Source organism: Bufo bufo, chromosome 3 (assembly GCF_905171765.1).
Source record: "Bufo bufo chromosome 3, aBufBuf1.1, whole genome shotgun sequence".
Taxonomy (NCBI): domain Eukaryota; kingdom Metazoa; phylum Chordata; class Amphibia; order Anura; family Bufonidae; genus Bufo; species Bufo bufo.
The window spans coordinates 544169796-544190856 of NC_053391.1; the positions used below are offsets into that span (position 1 = coordinate 544169796).

The following is a 21061-nucleotide window of genomic DNA, read 5'->3' on the forward strand; positions in this document are numbered from 1 at the left end:
TACCAAGCACCGTGATATGGACTGTCCTTGATAGCTTCTACTGTGTTAATTTACGGAAAACCACTTATGTTGCTTCTATATTGAGTAAGCATTTTAATTGGAAATCTATAATTTCAGTGAATGTTGTTTAAGTCATTACTACCCCCAGTCTAATTAAAGGGACGAGGGTTTTTGTGTGCTTTCATGGTTAACCTTTCAACACTGCCCCCTAATGTTCACTGTGAGTAATCAGAACGGACATGAAGCTCTCTAGATTGAGGATGGCATCAACTGACTAAATATCTTTGATTTCTTAGGTGACTGTTAAAAGTATATGTACTGACATACCTTGGTGTTATTTGCTCACCCCAGATATTTGGTGCGCCTTCTTTTGATGATAAAATCCTGGAGGTGGTGGCAGTATTTGGGAGCATGCAGATGGCAGTTTCCAGGGTGATCAAACTTCAGCATCATAGAATAGCTCAGGTAAGAGTAATTTATGTGTTAATATGGATGTCAGGATTTCCATACTAAAGTTTCTACAGATTTGAAAGGATAAAGGGGTTGTCCGCTTTTGGGGGGGGCGGCGCCAATTCCTCCCCCTTGCCCTCCAAGGACTTGTGGAAGGGAAGCATACTTGCACCCTGCTGCCAGGTTCCACACTTTAGTCCTGTTTGTGACAGGGATCATGTGTGTCTCTGCATCCAATGACTGGCCGCAGCAGTGACGCATCCCCATGCTTCACGCGGCCCATTGATGTGACGCATGAGGGTTACGTTTCTGCAGTGGCACACATGACCCCCGTCAAACCATACGTTGATGAATGGACCTAGAGTGCAGCGCTGCGTAAGCAGGTAAGTATGATGGTGGGGGGGGTTTGGCTGAAAGGCCCCGAAGGTGAACAACCCCTTTAAAGTGCATGTCTTGCCACATTACTTCCTTGGTTCAGGAAGAAAACCTGCGTAAAACCTCACTTAGATGGGCGTTCTCCACCTGTGCTCCTGCATCTTACTCTTTTGTATTTTTTCCTCCTTTCCAGTGTCGATCTGTGAAGATCACAATCCTCGGAGAAGAGGGGGTTCCTGTACAAGTTGATGGGGAAGCTTGGATCCAGCCTCCTGGGGTGATAAAAATTGTTCACAAAAACAGGGCTCAGATGTTAACCAGAGACAGAGTAAGTCCAATTAGTATTACTTATTAAATCTGTCATTAGCCTTCACTGAGGAATTTAATTACCATTTCTCATCTTTTTATGTCTTTTTACCATTTTTCATTCTAAATAATTAAGCAATTTTTTGACTTATTCTAATGATTAAGTCACATCATTAATGCAAGAATAGATTTCTGGAACAGGCTGATATCCTTGCTGCGACAAATGGCTTTTCCTTTATGTCTTCTGGCCTAGGAGGGGATGCAGCTTGTGCTGTGTGTGGTGGGCGTCCTGTATCAATATGGCAACAAAAATGACTGCATCAGTTCCATACATCCCATTGACTATATTTGTCACAGTGTAATCCAAGTGCTCACCAATTTTTACATCGAAATACAAAAGTCTGAGTCCTTTTACACGGACCAATGAGCTGTCAGATTATTGGGAACGAAACAGACCCTGACGGTTACTGTCAAATCATCGGAGATGAGGGCCGCATTTACATGCTGGGAGAAACAATTGATACAGTAATCACTGGTCTCCATAGAAAACCATTGTTCCGGCGCCGCAGATTGTCGTTTATGCATCACGATCTGCTGCACATGGAGTATGAGTTTCTATGCCACCCGAATTACATGGTCATCCTCACCTTTTACACTAATTGTGGCAGAAAAGGGAGAGGCGCTCATAGGGTGATAGTTTCGTTGTGGATGACTGACGGAATAAATATAATCAGTTTCGCTCACCTTTTCGTGTTGTGCATGCATTGGTACATTATAATTATAAGGTGGTCGTGCTGCCAGTACCGTTCGCTTCTCGTTTGTAGGGTTGCCAGTCCTCTGGAGCAGCGATGGAGAGACAATGTAGGGGTGTGGAGTGGTTATGGTCCACTGTTTTCTGGTACTTCTTGGCGCAAAGACCCGATTTCAGGAGGTTATGAATAAATCCTTTATTGTTCATGCATGACAACGCGTTTCGGAGTTGAAGACACTCCTGTTTCAAGTCTGAATTTAAACAACGATGTCCTCTGTGCAGACAGCGCGTCTTTTCTCAGCGCTGAGAAAAGACGTGCTGTCTGCACGGAGGACATTATTGTTTGAATTCAGACTTGAAAAAGGAGTGTCTTCAACGCGTTGTCATGCACGAACAATAAAGGATTTATTCATAACCTCCTGAGGTCGTGTCTTTGCGCCAAGAAGTACCAGAAAGCAGTGGACCATAACCACTCCACACCCCTACATTGTCACTTTTTACACTGGCAGATTATTGGGAACGAGCATTTATACAAGCACTCTTCCCCGATAATCTGACGGATTATCGGTCCTTGCGAAAGGACCCTTAAACTAGTAAATGGGGGAAGGCATGTTAGCAGTTAAAGGGTTTTCTGGGCTATATATATTGATGACTTATCCTCAGGATAGGTCATAAATATCAGATTGGTAGAGGCCTAATACCCGGCACCAGGCTGATCAGCTGTTTTGGGCAGCTGCAATACCAGCAGTTGTACGGTGTAAGGAGCAGAAGCAGACGGCTCTGTGCACCGTGTAGTTTCAGGTGCCCGCGTGCTGAAGATCCCTATCAGATTTCAGTAAAAAAAAGATAGAGCCTTGCACAAATAGAAAATTACCCAATGTTTGAGAAAAGTTTCTATGTTAAAGAGCATTTGTCAGCATGATTAAGAGCCCATTCACACGACTGTATTTTTCTGTCCACATCTGTTCCGCAATATTGCGGATCGGATGAGGACCCATTAATTTCAATGGGGCCGCAAAAGATGCAGACAGCATACCGTGTCCGTTCCATGGCCCCACGAAAAAGATAGAACATGTCCTATTCTTTCCCGTATTTGCGGACAAGAATAGGCATTTCTACCACAGAGAAGGATTTTCTGTTCCGCAAAATGCGGAAGGCACACGGCCGGTATCTGTGTTTTGAGGATCCGCTATATTTGCGGTCCACAAAAATGGATACGGTCGTGTGAATGAGCCCTAACCCAATCAAACCAGGCAGATTGCCTGGTAGGGTGTGTCATTCTGATTAAAACGATACCTTAGTTGTCTTTGTTACTTAAAAGCATTTCTGAGACATCTGCTTTTTTACTGCTCTTTTGAGGACCAAGGGGTGGGTAGAAGGCTTGGAGCACTGTTATGGTAACACCCATCTGTGATTGAGAAGGCTAGACATCACGTCCTTTATTCTCGCCTCTGAATCATATTTTTTTACTTTAAGGGGTTGTCCAAGTTGTCTCCCTCCTATACACTTGTGTAGGAATGAGCCGTCCCATTAAAATGAAGTAAACAATGAAGAGGAGGCAGCGCTGGTGCGGCGCGCATCTTCTCTTCAAACAGCTGATCGTTATCGGACCTGCGCCAATCTGATATTGATGACCTATCCTGAGGATAGGTGATCAAAGAAAATAACTTGGACAAACCCTTTAATACTATTTATATTTAAAAAAAATACTAGAATCCTGCAGTTTTCTCTCTAACTGGTGATCCTCACCATAGACAGACACTGGTAGACACTCCTGACACGCTTGTTCTGTACAGGTCTACTATTCAGCAGTCATCTCTTTATCATCACAGGCAAGATAACAATGAAGGTGTATATCTGTGTATAGATATCACCGGATCCACAGAGGTCAAAAAGCATACTTAGAATGCTGTCCCGTGGAAGTCAATGAACATCTTCAGACTGCAGGATCCTGTGGGACATGCGGCTGCTGTAAAGCATATCTCAGAATGCCGCTAGTAGCAGCTTAGGCAAGATGGCCGACCCCGTAATCATGTACAGAATATACTGTAGAATACAAAAACCTACAATCAGAAAATGAAAACAGAATATTTATGAGTATGTCGTTTTAATTAGTTAAAAAAACTTTGGTGATAGGTCTGCCGTGCACGGCTTGGTTTTTTCTTCCCGATTCATCGGTTAGGCTACTTTGTAGAATTTGGAGTCCACTTTCCTCTGTGCTGTTCCAGTCAATGAGTTTTGCAGCGCTGCCATCAATCAATGTGATACATTATGTTCCTTCTGTGCTGTTCGAGACTCCTGAGCAATGACACCTGTCACAATGTGTTCAGTGCGGTGACGTCTGCTGTCGTCGTCTGCAGAACTGACAGTCTCTATACGTTTATTGAAGGAAATTTATAAGATAGCGTTGTGTGTGATTGATAGTGGTGTAAATATGAGGCTGATAGCAGCTCAGAGCTACTGACTGTTCTTTCTTACTTTACTTCCCAATAGGGCTTAAAATGTGTTAGTCTTTTTGAGGTTGGCTTTTGAAAAGAACCTTCAGTCCCAATGATTCTGGCTGATAGCATTGCACCTGTGTCATTATGTAGCATGCATGGAGGAGGAAGTATACTGAAGCTGCGGGCTGCCAGCACATGCCCTTCATTTTTTGCCAGGGTTGTTTGGTACAAGTGGTACAGGGGGTGTTATTTGGAATAAAAAACAGACATCATATAGTACATGACAACCTCTTTCTAACAAAACGAGAACCAGTTCTGTACCTCTCATGGATCCAGATGCCCTGGCACGGTCAAAGTGGAGAGGGCGCAGTAGTTGCAGAGAGCAGAGCCTCTAGGTGCAATGGCAACGCCCCTGTTGCTCCTATAGGCTCATTGACATATTAAGACTTCATTTTTATCAGCAATGCGGGCACATATGGACATGGGACCAACACAGATGCCTTCAGCTGCCAAGTGTACATGTAACAGGTCAACCAGTGTCATATGTACAAATCTACTGACAGATATCCTTTAAAGGGAACCTGTCACCGGGATATTGTGTATAGAGCTGAGGACATGGGCTGCTAGGTGGCCGCTAGTACATCCGCAATACCCAGTCCCCATAGCTCTGTGTGCTTTTATTGTGGAAAAAAAACAATTTGATACATATACAAACTAACCTGAGATGAGTCCTGTACATGAGATTAGTCAGGGACAGGACTCATCTCAGGTTAATTTGCATATGTATCAAATTGTTTTTTTTCCACAATAAAAGCACACAGAGCTATGGCGACTGGGTATTGCGGATGTGCTAGCGGCCATCTAGCAACCCATGTCCTCAGCTCTATACACAAAATACGGGTGACAGGTTCCCTTTAAAAGGTCCGTTTATGTATTATATTTGGTGTTCCTCCTTTTAGCCGCTTATTCCAAAATATCCCAAAAAGTTGCTGACAACCCTTATGGCTCTAAAACTCTCCTGTTCTGGTCCTGCGCCACTGCCTGTTCCTGGCTGCCTCCAATCCTTGCTTGCTAACCCGCAGACAATGTTTTTTTTTTATAAGCTATATGTCAGGACCACATGGGTCTTCGGCTCCTAGGCTAGACAACCCCTTTTTTTTTTTTTCTACTGGAATCAGTGCAGTATGTAACTTTCCAAAGTGTTGACCTGTGTTCTCTCTGAACAGGCTTTCGAAAATACCTTAAAGTCCTGGGAGGATAAGCAGAAGTATGACTCCTGCAAGCTGGCCCTCCGCCCCCACCTGTACTCCCCACAAGCGGTGGACTTGGCTTCAGAAGAAGAGGTTGCACTGATTAACCTCTGCTCACAGGCGGCGGAGGAACTCATTTCAAGGTAGATTCAATCCTTAGGTGCCTCCGAGTTGTCCAAATGTGATGAATTCATATTCTGTCCTCCCAGTGTTGGAGAGAACAGATCAGTTACAGTACATTCACAGTGGCCTTGTCCGGCATAAAGGCCGACTATTGGCCGGACAAAAACCATTGCACACAACAGTCTTTGTCCGGCCAAAACACAGCATTTATGCAGGAAAACAATCGCATCACCGCAGGACCCCATTATAGTCCATGGGAATCCGAAGGTATACTGTACAGGTCTGGCAGGCTGGTCCGCTGCCGTAGATGTGAACGTAACCTAAGCTGGATTCGCCATTCAGGAGTGTTAGTTTTTAGTTATTCTTAGACGCTACAATTCTTAATGGCATATTTGAAAATGTTTATCTTCCATGAGTTCTCTTGGATAATTAACTCTTCACCAACCATTCTGAAGATCAATTGATACTGTCTGTTCCAGATCTCCATCATTTAGAAGTCCTTTCCAAATGGGCCCCCATAGACCTGTAAATCCAGCACTTGTCACCCGATTTACAAGCAGTTTTACTATCCCATTATCTCAAATTTATCCGACCGTGGAATTTTAAAATGGACAACCCCTAGTATAAATTATAGTCAGGGACTGCTTACATCTGATTTAGTTTTATATCCTATAATTGCCGTTTCTATGTGAAATAACACAGCTATCGCAGCTAGATGCTCTATCTGTAAGACAGTGAGGACATCTTGTGGACAGCATAGGTATTGCCTTATAATTAACACTAGCTATGGTTTTTACAGATTTCTCTGTAATACTATTATAATTTCAACAATCTCATCTATTTTAGTGAATTAGTTTCCACTATTTCTTTTGCTTGTTTCAGTATCATTAAAGGAATAAAAGTATCATTAATTTTTCATTATTTATTTTATTTAACTCCACATTCAAGGGAAAACTTGACCGGGCCCCATAGAAATTTTTTAAATGGACCCCACCCCCAGAAAATTCTTAGCAACTTCTTTCTAACCCCCACTCCTGTGGCTAGTCAAAATCGTGCTTTCAGACGAGGCCCATCAGCCGCCTCGTCAGTTTCATATAATGTTACTGCATATTATGTCATTGTATAATACTATTGAGGGGGCCCCCACAATAAATATCTTTGAGTCCTCCTCAACGGGGTGGGCCCGTTCTGAATTTGGGCCTCAAAGCACCCCCCATTGCTACGCCCCTGGATACACCCTTCCCATCCCACATCATCTTTCCTAGAAATCTGAACGGCACATCTGCCTACTTATACATCAGTGTATTGTGGCAGAATTGGGTAAGAAACGCTGAGTGACAAACAATTGTCCGGTGTCACAGCGCCCCGCTCAGTTATACAGGAATTTACTGACTACTGACGTAGTTAATTAAGTAGGTCCTGTAGTGGATTTCGCCCCTGCAGCATTGAAAGAGGCTAATCCGCTAAGACAGATTGAGCTGTCCTCATTTCCACTGCACTAGATATGTGTGTATATATATATTTTACTAATATGGTCCAAAATGAAGACTATGCACGCATAGGGGGAGATTTATCATTTAGTTTGCACCAGAAAAGTGGCGTTAATGGCGAGGTAGGAAGGGAGTGTGGCCAGCCGCTGCAACAAACTTATCTTCTTCTACTCCAGTTTTTTGGCGCAAATGAAACCAGAAATCCACGGCAGGCAGCGCTGAGCTGCTGTAGATTTCTGTGTAAGCACACGGACTGCCGCAGAAAGCACCAGCCTTGATAAATCTCCACTTGTCCACCAAGGGGGCAAAGCTGGGTGGAAATGGATGTGGCTTTATAGAAAAGGGTGTGGAACTTTTTTTTGGAGTAACCTAAGCCAACATATAGGTGGTGTAACATTAGACTAGAGCAAGCATCAGCAACCTTCAGCACTCCCACTGTGGTGAAACTACAACTCCCAACATGCTCCATTCACTTCTATAGCCAAGCATCTGTGCATGCAGGGAGTCATAGTTTTGCCACAGCGGGAGTGCTGAAGGTGGCTGATGCTTGGTCTAGTCTAACGTTACACCACCTATATGTTGGCTTAGGTTACTCCAAAAAAAAGTTCCACACCCTTTTCTATAAAGCCACATCCATTTCCACCCAGCTTTGCCCCCTTGGTGGACAAGTCTCAAAAAGCATCTTAAAGTATCTAAAATACATGTGGTGCAAAGCATATATGGCATTTTTTTTGGGCACAAATTGAGCAAGAACTATAAATCCCATCCATTTATACATTTGATCATCATCCTAGCTAAATACATTATACTTTTTTCTCCACAGAATATGTGAAGCTGCGAAAACACATGGTTTGCTGGAGCAAGAGTTGGCCCATGCAGTGAACGCCTGCTCACATGCACTAAATAAGGCCAATCCCAGGTTTCCTGAGGTAGGTCGGTAGAGCTTGTGGAAGGAGGTGATGGGTCTGTTTTGTGTAAAACTCCCATAGCCCACAGTCCCGATCCCGTGCTATTCCTATGTGTCCCATCGGATATTGTGTCATAGTCCGTGTCGAATTTTCCTTTTATCAGCCAGTGATCAGGGTTGACCACTGACAAAGGCCACAGTGCAGTTTACGTTTCCAGTCCAGAAACACTGTAAAATCCATCAATGTCCCTTTCGAATTTTAATTTATTACTGTGGCCTGCCAGGTTACACCATGAGCTTCCCCAGCTCATCGTACAGACCCTGCTAAAAACAAATCCCAAAACTACTTTGGAGGGTTTTGTTTGCATCATTTAGATGAATATGAGCCAAATTAGCCTAATGAGTATAGGGGTTCCCCAAATCTTCCCATGCAGGAATTGGGGAAGCGGGATGAAAGATAGTCTTTGTAAAAGGTGTCTGCTAGTGGCTTATTCTATTTTCCCCAATGAGTACACATGCATGCTTGGCTGAGCCGAGCATGCACGTGTATAGGGGGGTCAGGAGGAATAGCTGTCCACTGAGTGACCATTTGGCCACTACTGGAAAAGGGAACAATTCCTGCACAGATCCTCCAGTAATTCCATCTGAAGGGATCTGCGCAATGTAAGGTGCCCCAAAGCTGTCCCATTCCCTTATAAAAGGAGTCATGTTGTTTGACCTTTGTTTCCAGAAGTTCCTTAAAAGAGTAATATTGTTTTCTAATTGTAGAATCTCACCAGGAACACTGCCATAGAGGTAGCGGTGAATGTGAAGGCCCTGCACAACGAGACAGAATCTCTCTTGGTTGGGAGAGTACCACTGGTAAGACCTTGATGTACTCCATACTTAAAGGGGTTGTCTAGTGGCTTAATATTGATGACCTGTCCTCAGGATCAGTCATCAATATCAGATAGGCGGGGTTCGACTCCCAGTTCCTTGCAGATCAGCTGTTTTAAAGTGCGAGCGTCACTTCTTCAAAGTTACCTGCATGCAGCAACTATGCAGTGTAATTACAATTGCTTGTCCTATTGACTTGAATCTGCTGAGACTACAAATGAGCTTGAACAAGTGCCGCGACCCCTTCAAACAGCTGATAGGCAGGGGGTGCCAGGAGCTGGACCCCTGCCGATCTGATATTGATGACCCATAATGAGGATAGGTCATCAATATTAAGCCACTGCACAACCCCTTTACTGCAGTTTTTACAAAGTAAGCAATTGTTTACTTAAAAAAAAAAAAAAAATCCTGATGCACTTGCAGCCACAACCTTTGTCTGCCTATTGCTTGAATTCTGCGCAGCTCCTCCTTGTCGTACACTTTACGTTATAGGAAAGCAGATCTCCAGTGCAGGTTTAAACCAAATGATAGAGTCCAATATGTTATAAAAACAAGAAAAAAGCTACTTACCTCTCTAGAAAGCTGCCGATCTAGCGCATGCGCTTTCCAGTCCCCTAAGTTTACAGGTGGCTTTAGCGGTCAGATGCCAAACTACTGACCTCACCACTCAGCAGTAGGAGCCATGATACCAGTGATACATCATGTGACTGCTGACGCCACTGATTGGCTGCAGCAGTCACATGCTGGCCTAAGTTTTTTATATTTTTTATGATGGAATGTGTACTGATGAATCTGAGCGGTTATTCTTTAGTCACAGTTCTGCATCCCCTTCTAGGTTTTAGCTGGGCAGCAGCACTCCTGGCCATCAGTTTGTGCATGAAACTTTTTTACATTTTGCTTGCAAAATAGGCATGTAAAGTTCAATTGCCTATAGCGCTTTGGAATCCGTGCACTACTGACGGATGTACGGATTGCAGCGCGGGGCCACAGGGAGCGTTGTATTGGCAGGAGCTCCTGTCTTTGCCTGCTCTGCTCTCCACTAAAGCCTGGCATAGCATATTTAGTGTGCTGTGCCATGCTTTAGTGGAGTAGGTGCAGGCATGAGCACCGATGTGCTATGCAGAGCTCCTGCCTGCACCCGCTTACACCCCTCTGCTAAAAGCCTGTACTGATACAGTATGCAGAGCTTTTAGCGGAGCGAGCACAGGCAGGAGCTCTGCATAGCACTCCGGTGCTCATGCCTGCACCCACTCCACCAAAGTCTGACATAGATTATTAAATGTTCCTATTTTGCAAAGAAAACGTAAAAAAAAGTGCATTACAAATATTTATTTTATGGTTTTTAGAATATATTTTAATAAAGTATATAGAAAAGAATTTCATTCATACATGGCTGACATCTCTTGCACTTTTTTTGTGATTTCCTTTTGGTTTTGCAGCAGCTGGAAGTTCATCATGAAGAGCTTTTGTCCAATGCACTGCATGACGTGGAAGTAGAGTTAACTAAGCTAGCGGAGATCCCCTGGCTATACTATGTCTTACAGCCAGATGAGGAAGAGGTACATGGCATGCACTTCTGCAGCACCCATAAGAATGCGTCATTTTACTGCAATGAGTGATATCTGCCCTAATGTTACCATCCTAACTGCGGTATTTTCTTGTTACTGAAACAGGATCCTCCTCTGGAATATACAAAAAGGAACAGTAGAAGCACAGTATTTCGTATAGTGCCAAAGTTTAAAAAGGAGAAGGCTCAGAAGCATAAGTCCAGCCCTCAGCCTGGTATGTGTCTGCCAGTCGTGGTAGTGTTGGGGCAGATGGCTCACTGGGTTTATGTCATCTACCCCATTATACGCCATTCCTTGATGAGACACAAATGGTTTCTCATCACTGTAAAGTGTGGTAAACTCAGACATATGCATATGTAGAATACATGTGTAACACAATCACAATTAAACCTCAGCTGTCTGTTACATGTGCAGCTACCTACGCCTGTCCCATCATGCCAGTATAGCTTCAATGGTGTTCTGTAGATATTCACACAGGTCCTGGTGATGCCAGCTGTAACAGAGGCCATGTAAGTGATACCAGTCTCTGTACATGCCTCCGTACGGTATTAACAGATGTCTTAAATGATTGTCTTCAGATACTCTGAACCATCCAGGCACTGCAGCTAGCTGTGTGCCAGGTGACATGCTTTGGTTTTACTCCATGTGCACTGTGTTTTACAGTAAGATGGACTTCATTTTGCATAATAATGGTAAATAAATGGAGCCGATCCCTAAATTAATCACAACTTAATGTTATCAGAGTATCCGGTGGCATGTTCGGTTTTGACATGTGCCGTGATAGTCTTGGTATTTCAGTACTGTACAGGCATTTCTATTGGTGATATGGTACTGCCCTGTAAGGTGCACTCAAGAAGAGAGCAGACATCTATAATGTGGATATGACCTCCTTCTGTGAAGTATCCGAGTGGAATATGTAATTCTATTTTATTAAAATATCAGATTAAGGCTGTGTTCACATCACGTTTAGGCTGAGTTCACACGGGCGAGTATTCCGCGCAGGTGCAATGCGGGAGGTGAACGCATTGCACCCGCACTGAATCCGGACCCATTCATTTCTATGGGGCTGTGCACATGAGCTGTGATTTTCACGCATAACTTATGCGTTGTGTGAAAATCGCAGCATGCTCTATATTGTGCGTTTTCCACGCAACGCAGGCCCCATAGAAGTGAATGGGGCTGCGTGAAAATCGCAAGCATCCGCAAGCAAGTGCGGATGCAGTGCGATTTTCACGCACGGTTGCTAGGAGACGATCGGGATGGAGACCCGATCATTATTATTTTCCCTTATAACATGGTTATAAGGGAAAATAATAGCATTCTGAATACAGAATGCATAGTACAGTAGCGCTGGAGGGGTTAAAAAAAAATAAAAAATAATTTAACTCACCTTAATCCACTTGCTCGCGCAGCCCGGCTTCTCTTCTGTCTTCATCTTAGCTGTGTGCAGGAAAAGGACCTGTGGTGACGTCACTTCGGTCATCACATGATCCATCACCATGGTAAAAGATCATGTGACGGACCATGTGATGACCGGACTGACGTCACCAAAGGTCCTATTCCTGCACACAGCTAAGATGAAGACAGAAGAGAAGCCGGGCTGCGCGAGCAAGTGGATTAAGGTGAGTTAAATTATTTAAAAAAAAAAAATTAACCCCTCCAGCGCTATTGTACTATGCATTCTGTATTCAGAATTCTACAGAACACCGATCCCAAGCCCGAATGTTTTGCACTCGCGCGGAAAAATCGTGCATGTTCCTGCAACGCCCGTGTGAACTCAGCCTTATGGCCTCCGAGATCAGTATCTGATCAGTAGGGGTCAGACACCTTGGACCTCTGCCGGTCATCTGTTTATGAAGACACTAGCCAGTAGAAGTAGCTTGCCAAGCCCAGCACCGTACATAGTATAGTGGCTGTGTTTGGTATCATGCTCAGTGGAGAAGAGCTGCTCCTAGGACATGTGATCGATGAACATGGCCTAAGAAAAGCTGCAATAAGGCATCTGTGCTACCACGAGCACCGCTGCCTTCTCAAACAACTGATCAGCGGGGTCCCTGGTGTCGGACCCTCACCAATCAGATACTGATGACTGATCCAGAGGATAAGTCATCAGTATAAAGACCTCATAAAACCCTTTTACCATATGTGCCATACAGAGGGTAATTATTTTTTGGGGGCCTGCCTCTGGCTAATGGACACATTTAGCCTGTACGTTCGGAGCTTTCCCAGGGCTCTTGCTAAGCAAAGATACAAAACATGATGTGAACATAGCCTTAGATGGGCCAGATTTCCACCAGTGTTGGTCTAGAACTTTGGAGATGAGCTGCTAACCCAACTTTGCATTCATCCACTGATGAGCAGTGTACTATGCACATACTGGGACAGCAAGTCATGTTGAAGAGACCCTTCTGTCTCCATCAGATCAAGTGTGGAGAAGCCCTCCAGCCTTCCATGAAGAGGTACAATTGCCACTTTTATCAAAAACTCTTCTACGCTGGAACAGAGCATCTCCCCCTCTCTTCCCATGGTTCACGCTCTGTAACAATCCCAGTGAGGAATTATGTGCTGTCTGTTAGCAGTCTTCCATTTCCCCTGTTTTTCCTGTTCCATTGTATTCTACTCAGTCCTTGGCATCCATTTTTAGAAACCTTGCAGGGCCACGTTTATCAAGGCGTGGAAAACGAACTATGACTGTGATAGGTTTTTGTTCATTTTTCTTCTTCCCAAATGCTATGCCTTGATAAATTCGGGTATAAGAACTTATTGCATTTTGAAATTGGTAGTTGCTAAGAGTATTGCACATAGCCTGCGATTATAGTCTCATAGCCTGCGATTATAGTCTCATAGCCTGCGATTATAGTCTCATGGTCAGCACAAACATATACTGTGTGAATATCCATGTGATATAATAAATCTTATAATCTCACAAGTTCTCTTAGGTACGTCACATATATTAATAGAAATTGTCTTGTTTGTGATAATATTCACCCCTTTCCTGTTCTGTGTTAGCCTAAATTTTCTTGAACATCGCCAAATTAGTACAAAACCATAGAAATAAGACAAAGAGGTCCAGTACTAGAATTCACCATTTCATCTTTTTCTTAGAGTTGGACTTTCCTCCTGTCCCCCTAAAAAAAAAAACTTAACTGTGGGCTAGATTAAGAAACCTTTGATACTGCACACTGAGGCCCATCTACTACCCTCAAAGGCTTGATTTTGTTTTGTAGCTTTACTTACTTATTGACATCTTAGAAGTTTAAATGTCACTATGATCTATACCTGTAAAGAGTTGGTTTTCCATTCCAGCCAGAATGATATTACTAAAAGTAAAGCCTTAAACGCTGTGGACAATTTGGGGGCTTTTTTAACTAAAATACAGTATATGTATGTTTGGCAAAAAAAAAATTTGGAATTAGATTTTATTTTTAAAAAAATCAACTATTTGTCTTCTGCATCCTGCATATGTTTTCCTACTGCTCAGTCCCATTAAGCATGAAATCAATTGCCCCATGCTGGTCAAACAGGACAAATCATGTGAACAATCTTTTTCCAGACTCCACCATAAACATACACGATGTGCTCAGCTGAGCATTCATCTTTATTTCAGTGATGAGTTGTGTTTAAAGGGGTTATCCCATGACTAATGTAAAAAATGAAGATCCTACATACTCTAGTACATGACAACATCTTTGTAACAAAGCTAGAACCAGCCCTGTAATCCCACATGGATCCATCAGCTAGAGGCAGTTGATAGATGGAACTGAGCATGTGCGACCACCTTAGTGAGCAGGACAGAGAAATGAGGAAAAAAGAGCAAACGGTATGTGGTGCCTTACGTATAGATTTAATTTAATAACTCAGTGGCTATAAAATATTTTTAATTAATTGCAATTATAAAATAATTCCGATACAGGTGCTGGTTGGAAAACTGTAGAATATTTTTCATGGGACAACCCCTTTACTAGGCCACTACCAGGCTCCCTTGTCAGTAACATATCTCCCGCTGGACCCGAGTATGGCCATATTGCAATCCAGAATGATAGGTCAGCTAGTCCTGAAGAAACGGATTGGTTCGGCTGACCTTTCTCTTCTGAGTATGGCTATTGGCTGAGTATTAAGCCTTCTCTCTGCTCCTGCCAGTAATACTGTCACTTGTGTATGGATAGAGTTTTGTATGTTATGCGTCTGAACTGTCTACCGGAAGCAACTTTGTATGAGACTGTTCTTACTGGTAGCATTTACAGCAAATGTGTACCTTGCACCACTGATCCTAACCTGTAGAGCAAATTCTTTGTAGTTCACGGATGGTTTACTATTAGTAGACAACCCGCTTTAGTGAAAGGCGAAGCTGAAAGCACGGCTGCAAAGCAACGAACCCAGTCCTTGTACAGACATTTGTTTGAATTACTGTTGATTTTAACCTGCATGCCCGAGAAATCAAACCATTAGGTCTTGTTTGATACCTTTTCTCTTTTCCCTCTGCTAGCACTGCATTTCTGTTCTCCACTCTTTGGCCTAACCTGTGCTTGTTATGCATTTGTGCATGTACAAATTAAGGGGGTTTTGCTCTTAACTTTGTTAGTTCAAAAATGGGGCACAGATGAAGTTGCAGCTTGGCTGGATCTGCTCAGTTTGGGAGAGTACAAAGAAATCTTCATCCGTCATGACATCCGAGGTTCAGAGCTAGTGCATCTGGAAAGGCGGGATCTTAAGGTATTTCCTTTGTGCTACTTTTTCCGCTCTCTTAAGATTTTTTTCCTTCTTGTTGGAATCAAACCTCTTTCCTGTGCCCTTCTTGTTGTGTGCTTGTAGCTTGGCTTCAATGACAATCTGTCTGTAACTAATCCGCACTGTTCTGTGGCCTGCACTCCCTGTGTGTTACACTGCCATTGCAGCCTTCAACGTCAGCATTACTGGTACCATGAGCACAGCCTTCGTACTGTATGATAAATTCATAACCTGGCTTACATAAATCTACAGTATAAAATCCTTGAAGAATACATTTTCAAAATTTCAGACAAAGTGGGATCAGTGTGGAAGGTGAAAAATCATGCTAGTGTTTTTATTGCCGTCCTTTCACTCATGTGATGTGCCTAAATTCTCGTCATCAGCCAATGCATTCATCGTGTCTCGCTACATACTGTCTTTAATTTTTTTTTTATTCATGTTCTCCATCTCATAATGGTGATACTATTTCTGATTTAATTGTGGTTCAGAGCTATTGTTCTAGTGTTTTTTATTTATTTTAAAAAATTTTGTCGGTAACCATTGACAGGACAAGGCATCCTACAATTGCACTGGTGACACTGAATTCAAGGGAGCAGTGATACCCACGTAATAGCTTTATGGCGGAGGGCTAAAGTAAAAAAAAAACTTAGAACTGGCCAGTACTCCCCACTCCCCCCTTCCTAGCAGGAACTGCTTGGCACAGGGGCAAATAACATGGACATTTTGTGCTCCCTGAACAGCCTATCCATATGGGCGCTAAATGCAGCAGAAACGGACAGCCACAGGTTGGTGAAGCAGGAGCAGTTGAGCCAAACGCACACCCCCTCCAACCTTCCCGGGTGGTGAGTGTGGCCACAGTATTCTCTACAGTAAAGAGAATTGGGTATCAAATTCCCCTCCATTGGCCCACATATATTTCGTATTCTCTTAGGTGTAGACAACAGTAAATTAGAAAAAAATATTTTCTACTTTTTAAACCTTTTCTGTGGTTTTAATAAAGAGTAGGGGTCAAGTTTAGTAACTTTAAAACACAGCACTGCTGCATGTACAAACAGCCCTTCTAGATATACATCTCTCATACACACATGCTATTATCTTTATTAACCCTTTCGCTACCAGTACCATACATGTTTGGCGCTGGTGCGATCATTCAACATGGCGCCTGCTGCACTGCAAACAGCAGAGGCCCGCGGCTAATGTCCATGACCGGCAATAATGCTGATTGCGAACATTACAGCCTTTAGATTCCGTGACCAAGTGTGATCACGGCATCTAAATGGTGAAAAACCCAGAAGCGTGCACTTTCGGGTTAATACTGGCATCCCCGTGCGGCGAAAAGGGGTCGCCAGTAATTAATTCTAATAGGCTGGGTCTCTCTGAAGAGAGACCCAGTGTATTAGAGCTGCAATTCATTAGTTGGCCAGCAGGTGGCAGGCCAACATAGGAAATCAGCAATCTAAGGTTTTCTATATTCCCTATGGCAGGGATGGCCAACCTGAGGCTCTCCAGATGTTGCAAAACTACAACTCCCAGCATGCCCAGACTGCCAACTGCTATCAGCCTACACCAGGGCATGGTGGGAATTGTAGTTTTACAACAGATGGAGAGCCACAGGTTGGCCATGCCAGCCCTATGGGCTTATAGAAATATTCAGTAAAAAACAAAGTGTTGGAGATTGTAGCCTCGTAAGGATAAATACAAAAAAAAGGAAAATAATATAAAAATATAAACATTTAAACACCCATCTTTCCTTAGAATAAAAAAAAAATACATAAAAAATATAAACATCATGGGCATCATTGGGCCCGAAAATGTACTATTAAAATATAAAAATATTTTTCCAATACGGCGAATGGCATAATGAAAAATGTGATCAAATAGATATAAACACTACAAAAAGGTATCACTAAAAACTAAAGATCATCCCGCAAAAATTGAGCCCCCACACAGCTCAGTAGACATAATTATACAAAAGTTATGGGGGTCAGAATATGGTGATGTGAAAAAAATAAAATAAAATTTGTTGTACTCTTACTGAACCAGAGCATGAAGGACACGGGTCAGTTTTGCACAAAGGGAAGGCCGTAGGGAAAAAACACATAAGGAGGAATGGAGGAATTGTGTTTTATTTTTTTTATTTTTGTTTTCTAAATCCACCCCATTTAGATCCCCCCCCCCCCCCCCCTGCTTTTCACTATATGATATGCTATATTAAATGGTGGCATTAGAAAGTACAACTTGTCCTGCAAAAACAAGCCCTTATATGTATATGTGAACTGAAAAATGTAAAAGTTATGCAAGAAAAATTAAAACAAAAAAACCTCCAGTATCCTAAGGGTTAAAAGATCACATTCCTCTACTCTTATTCTCTTCCTGTTTCTGGCCCCTCCCACTCCTGACATAATCAAAGGACCTTTATTTTCCGGAGTTTTCATCTCCTTTCACTGTACCTTAGGATCTTTCAGCACGCCTGCAGTAATCATACAGATCGTTGTCAGGCAGGGAAAGAGAGAAGTATACAGAGGAAGACCTCTATCATTGGATCATTAAATAAGCAGTCAGGAAGGTAAATGCCTTAGCGTGTTTTGTGGTCATCCAACTGAATGGTGGCAGTATTTCGGTTACAATATATAGATATTGTATATGTAGCTTAAAGGGGTTTTCCAACATTTATGGCCCATCATTCCAGGCAAAATGGACAATCACAATACATTAGTAAGTGCCTTGTAATAACTTTCTTTACATGATAAATGCCATTTGCTGAAGTGAGACAACCCCTTTAATTTTTTTTTCTACTTTCCTAAAGCCACAATCTTTAAAAATTTTCATACACATATGAAGACTTTTTTGCAGAATAAGTTGTATTTTTTAATGGCTCTATTTCATTTAGGCTAAGTTCACATCTCCATTAGGGCTCTTGCACGGATACTGGCCGCGTGCGTTCCACGTCTAGCGGAACGGAACATTCAGCCCATTATAGAACTGCCCTATCCTTGTCTTTAATACAGACAATAATAGGACATGTTCTATTTTTTTCTGGGAGCCACGGAATGGACATATGAATGCGGACAGCACACCGTGCACAGTCCGCATCTTTTACAGCCCCATTGAAGTTAATGGGTTTGTATCCGTCCCACAAAAATTGTGGATCGGTTGCGGGCAAAAAATATGTTCAAGTGCATGAGCCCCTAAGGAGATCCATGTGCCTGATCCGACGCAAATGTCAGCTGTTGGCTGGACAAAAAAACCTTTCATGCAATGGTTTTTATCCTGCCCAAACCTCGCATTTATGCCAGAAAATGGCTAGATCACCACTGGACCTAATTGCAGTCAGTGGGGATCCAGCACTGAAGTAGAGATGCGAACAAGACCTTATATCATTTATTGGAAAACTGGAAAAAATAATCTTTGTGGGGTAAAATGAAAAATAAAAAAAAAGGGTCTAGAACAATACACTGAAAACTAGGGCTCCTTGGGTACTGCACGTTTACTGTGCATGCCAGGAAAACTTCCATTGCATAAATGAACTTATAGGCCCCCATTATACAGACTGTGTGAGGGCTTGTTTTTTTTAAAGTTTTTTCAGGACGAACTGTAGTCTTTATTTTTACCGTTTTGTGGTACATACAACTTTTATAACACTTTTTATTAATTTTTTTGGTGGTGGAGAGGGTGACAAAAATGGTGAATCACACGTGTTTTTTTTTTTTTCATGACAACATTCACTGCACAAGAAATGTATGTTAAAGGCTATGTGCGCCTTTGGGACAATTTTTTTTATTAGTGCAATGTTTTCATTATTCATTTGGTCTTTATTAAAAATATTCGTCCTTTATGTCACAAAGGGTTAACTGTCTAGCTGTGTCCTACTTTCACTTTGTGCTGTCATCTAATAACCGTTATCTCTAAATTACTAAAAGATCATAAACACAAGTGTTTAGGAGGTCAGAGATTAGGAGCCGTCAGCTGAGCTGCCTGACGGAATACAGTGAAGACAGACGACATGCTACTACAGAATCTCAAGGCTGTACAGAGAAAAAGGCTCAGTATTTTTAAGATAGACCAACTGAAAAAATGATTTTGGCTAAAAATGAATACAATGCAATAATAAAAAGAAATTGACTCCAAGGGTGTATATAGCCTTTAAATTCTGGCTCTTTCTGAGCTTTGCTATTGGTGATTGACAGCCTTCCCTCTGACTGTGCATACAGACATAGCTGTCAATCATTTATAGGACTGCCTCCTTGACGTCAAAGTCCAAACAGCGCTAGCAGGCAGTTTGCTTTGATAGGCCTGGTACCCTTCTCAAGGCCTCAGACTGTCATAGCAACCGATTGGAGTCCCACAACTTCTCAACGGCATCTCCTATCATAGGATGAAGTGAGGTCCCTTCCTTTGTCAAACACTACAGATGCTGCAGTCGCTATTAACAGCGGCATCTGAAGGTTTAAATTATTCTGATCCCGGTCACTATCTGCTGTATTATACAGCCAATACCCGTTATGTATGCATGTATGCAGCAGTATTTTTCCAGCAGGAAGGTTTCATTATAGTGTATGGGTATCTGTAGAGACCTGGAGGTGTCTGACGATGTTGAATTCCAGCAATTCTGTTGATTTGCTGGAAAAGAATACTAGAATTCTGGATGCAGATGTGAACATAGCCTTACATATTTTTAACTGATAAAGGGAAAAAAAGATGGAAATTTAAAGTTAAATGCCAAGTTGTATCCCATACTCTGCTGGCATAGATTCAGTGAAAGGGATGGGAAGGGCCCTCAGTGTGGTTTATGCCTTAAGTGATAGAGATATTAGCCTCCTGTCATGTCTGGTTTAGCAGCTGCTAGCATCCCATGTAATACCAATTATGAATAAACGTCCAACTGGCTGTTTCCAGTTTGAGGTGTATTTTTATACAGAACTGCATGGTGTGGATCAGTAACATTACTATGATACCAAATTTGTATAATTTTTATGTTTTAATATATAAAAAAGGGAAAAAAATGTTCTTTGCATCATCATACTATGACCATAACATTTTTATATTTTTGTCTACAGAGTTGTGTATGGGCTCTTTTTTTTTTTTTTTATTCAATTTATTTTATTTAATATTTCGTACGTTTTTGGATGTGGAAATACCAATTATGATAATTATGATTTTTGTTCTTTGTGAGATGGCGAAAGGAGCTGGATTTTTCTTTTTTGTTTAAACCTAGGGGACTTGAACATGTGATTTCGTATGCCATAAACTGCAATCAATTAGTGTTGCAGTCATTTGGAAAATTGCTGTGTTCCTATTACACCCAGGGTTCAATATAAACTGTGAACTATGCTATATCAGGCCTTGGAGCCTTCAGAAGGCTGTCAGCCGACATAGTAATCGAACGGCTCCCATGATCTTGTTGTCAGTGAGCTGTTCAGCGGTCAGAGGGAGATCCCTATCTCCAAGTGACTGCTCATAAGCCGTGGCCCCAGTTCACCACAGCATCTGAGCGGTTAAACATTTAAAAAAATAAAGACATATTAGGTATCACCACATCCGTAATGACTGGCTCTATAAAAATATCACATAATCAGGTGAACGCTGTAAAAAACTAAAAGTAAAAGCGGTGGCAGAACAGGCATTTTTTTTTTTTTTTTTTACCTTGCCTCAGAAATAGCATAATATCGCGTGATCAAAAAATCATATGTACCCCAAAATGATACCAATGAAAATGTAACCGTATCCTGTAGTTTCCAAAATGGGCGGTCTCTTTTTTGGAGTTTTCTCTGTAGGGGTGCCTCAGGCAGTCTTCAA

General features: G+C 42.3%; 1 protein-coding gene across 5 annotated transcripts in view; it reads left to right on the top strand.

The window, feature by feature from the left end:
• DGKH (diacylglycerol kinase eta) overlaps nucleotides 1–21061 on the top strand; it is a 227219-nt gene that overhangs the window by 197157 nt on the left and 9001 nt on the right. For 4 of the 5 annotated variants that reach the window (XM_040425413.1, XM_040425411.1, XM_040425412.1 and 1 more), the window contains 7 exons: nucleotides 352–465; nucleotides 1019–1153; nucleotides 5550–5716; nucleotides 8010–8115; nucleotides 8862–8954; nucleotides 10409–10528; nucleotides 10643–10751. In XM_040425413.1, coding sequence (XP_040281347.1) covers nucleotides 352–465; nucleotides 1019–1153; nucleotides 5550–5716; nucleotides 8010–8115; nucleotides 8862–8954; nucleotides 10409–10528; nucleotides 10643–10751 — 844 coding nt within the window. Of the gene's footprint in view, nucleotides 1–351; nucleotides 466–1018; nucleotides 1154–5549; nucleotides 5717–8009; nucleotides 8116–8861; nucleotides 8955–10408; nucleotides 10529–10642; nucleotides 10752–15119; nucleotides 15251–21061 lie in introns of all 5 variants that reach the window. The other variant, XM_040425415.1, reaches the window with a different exon arrangement.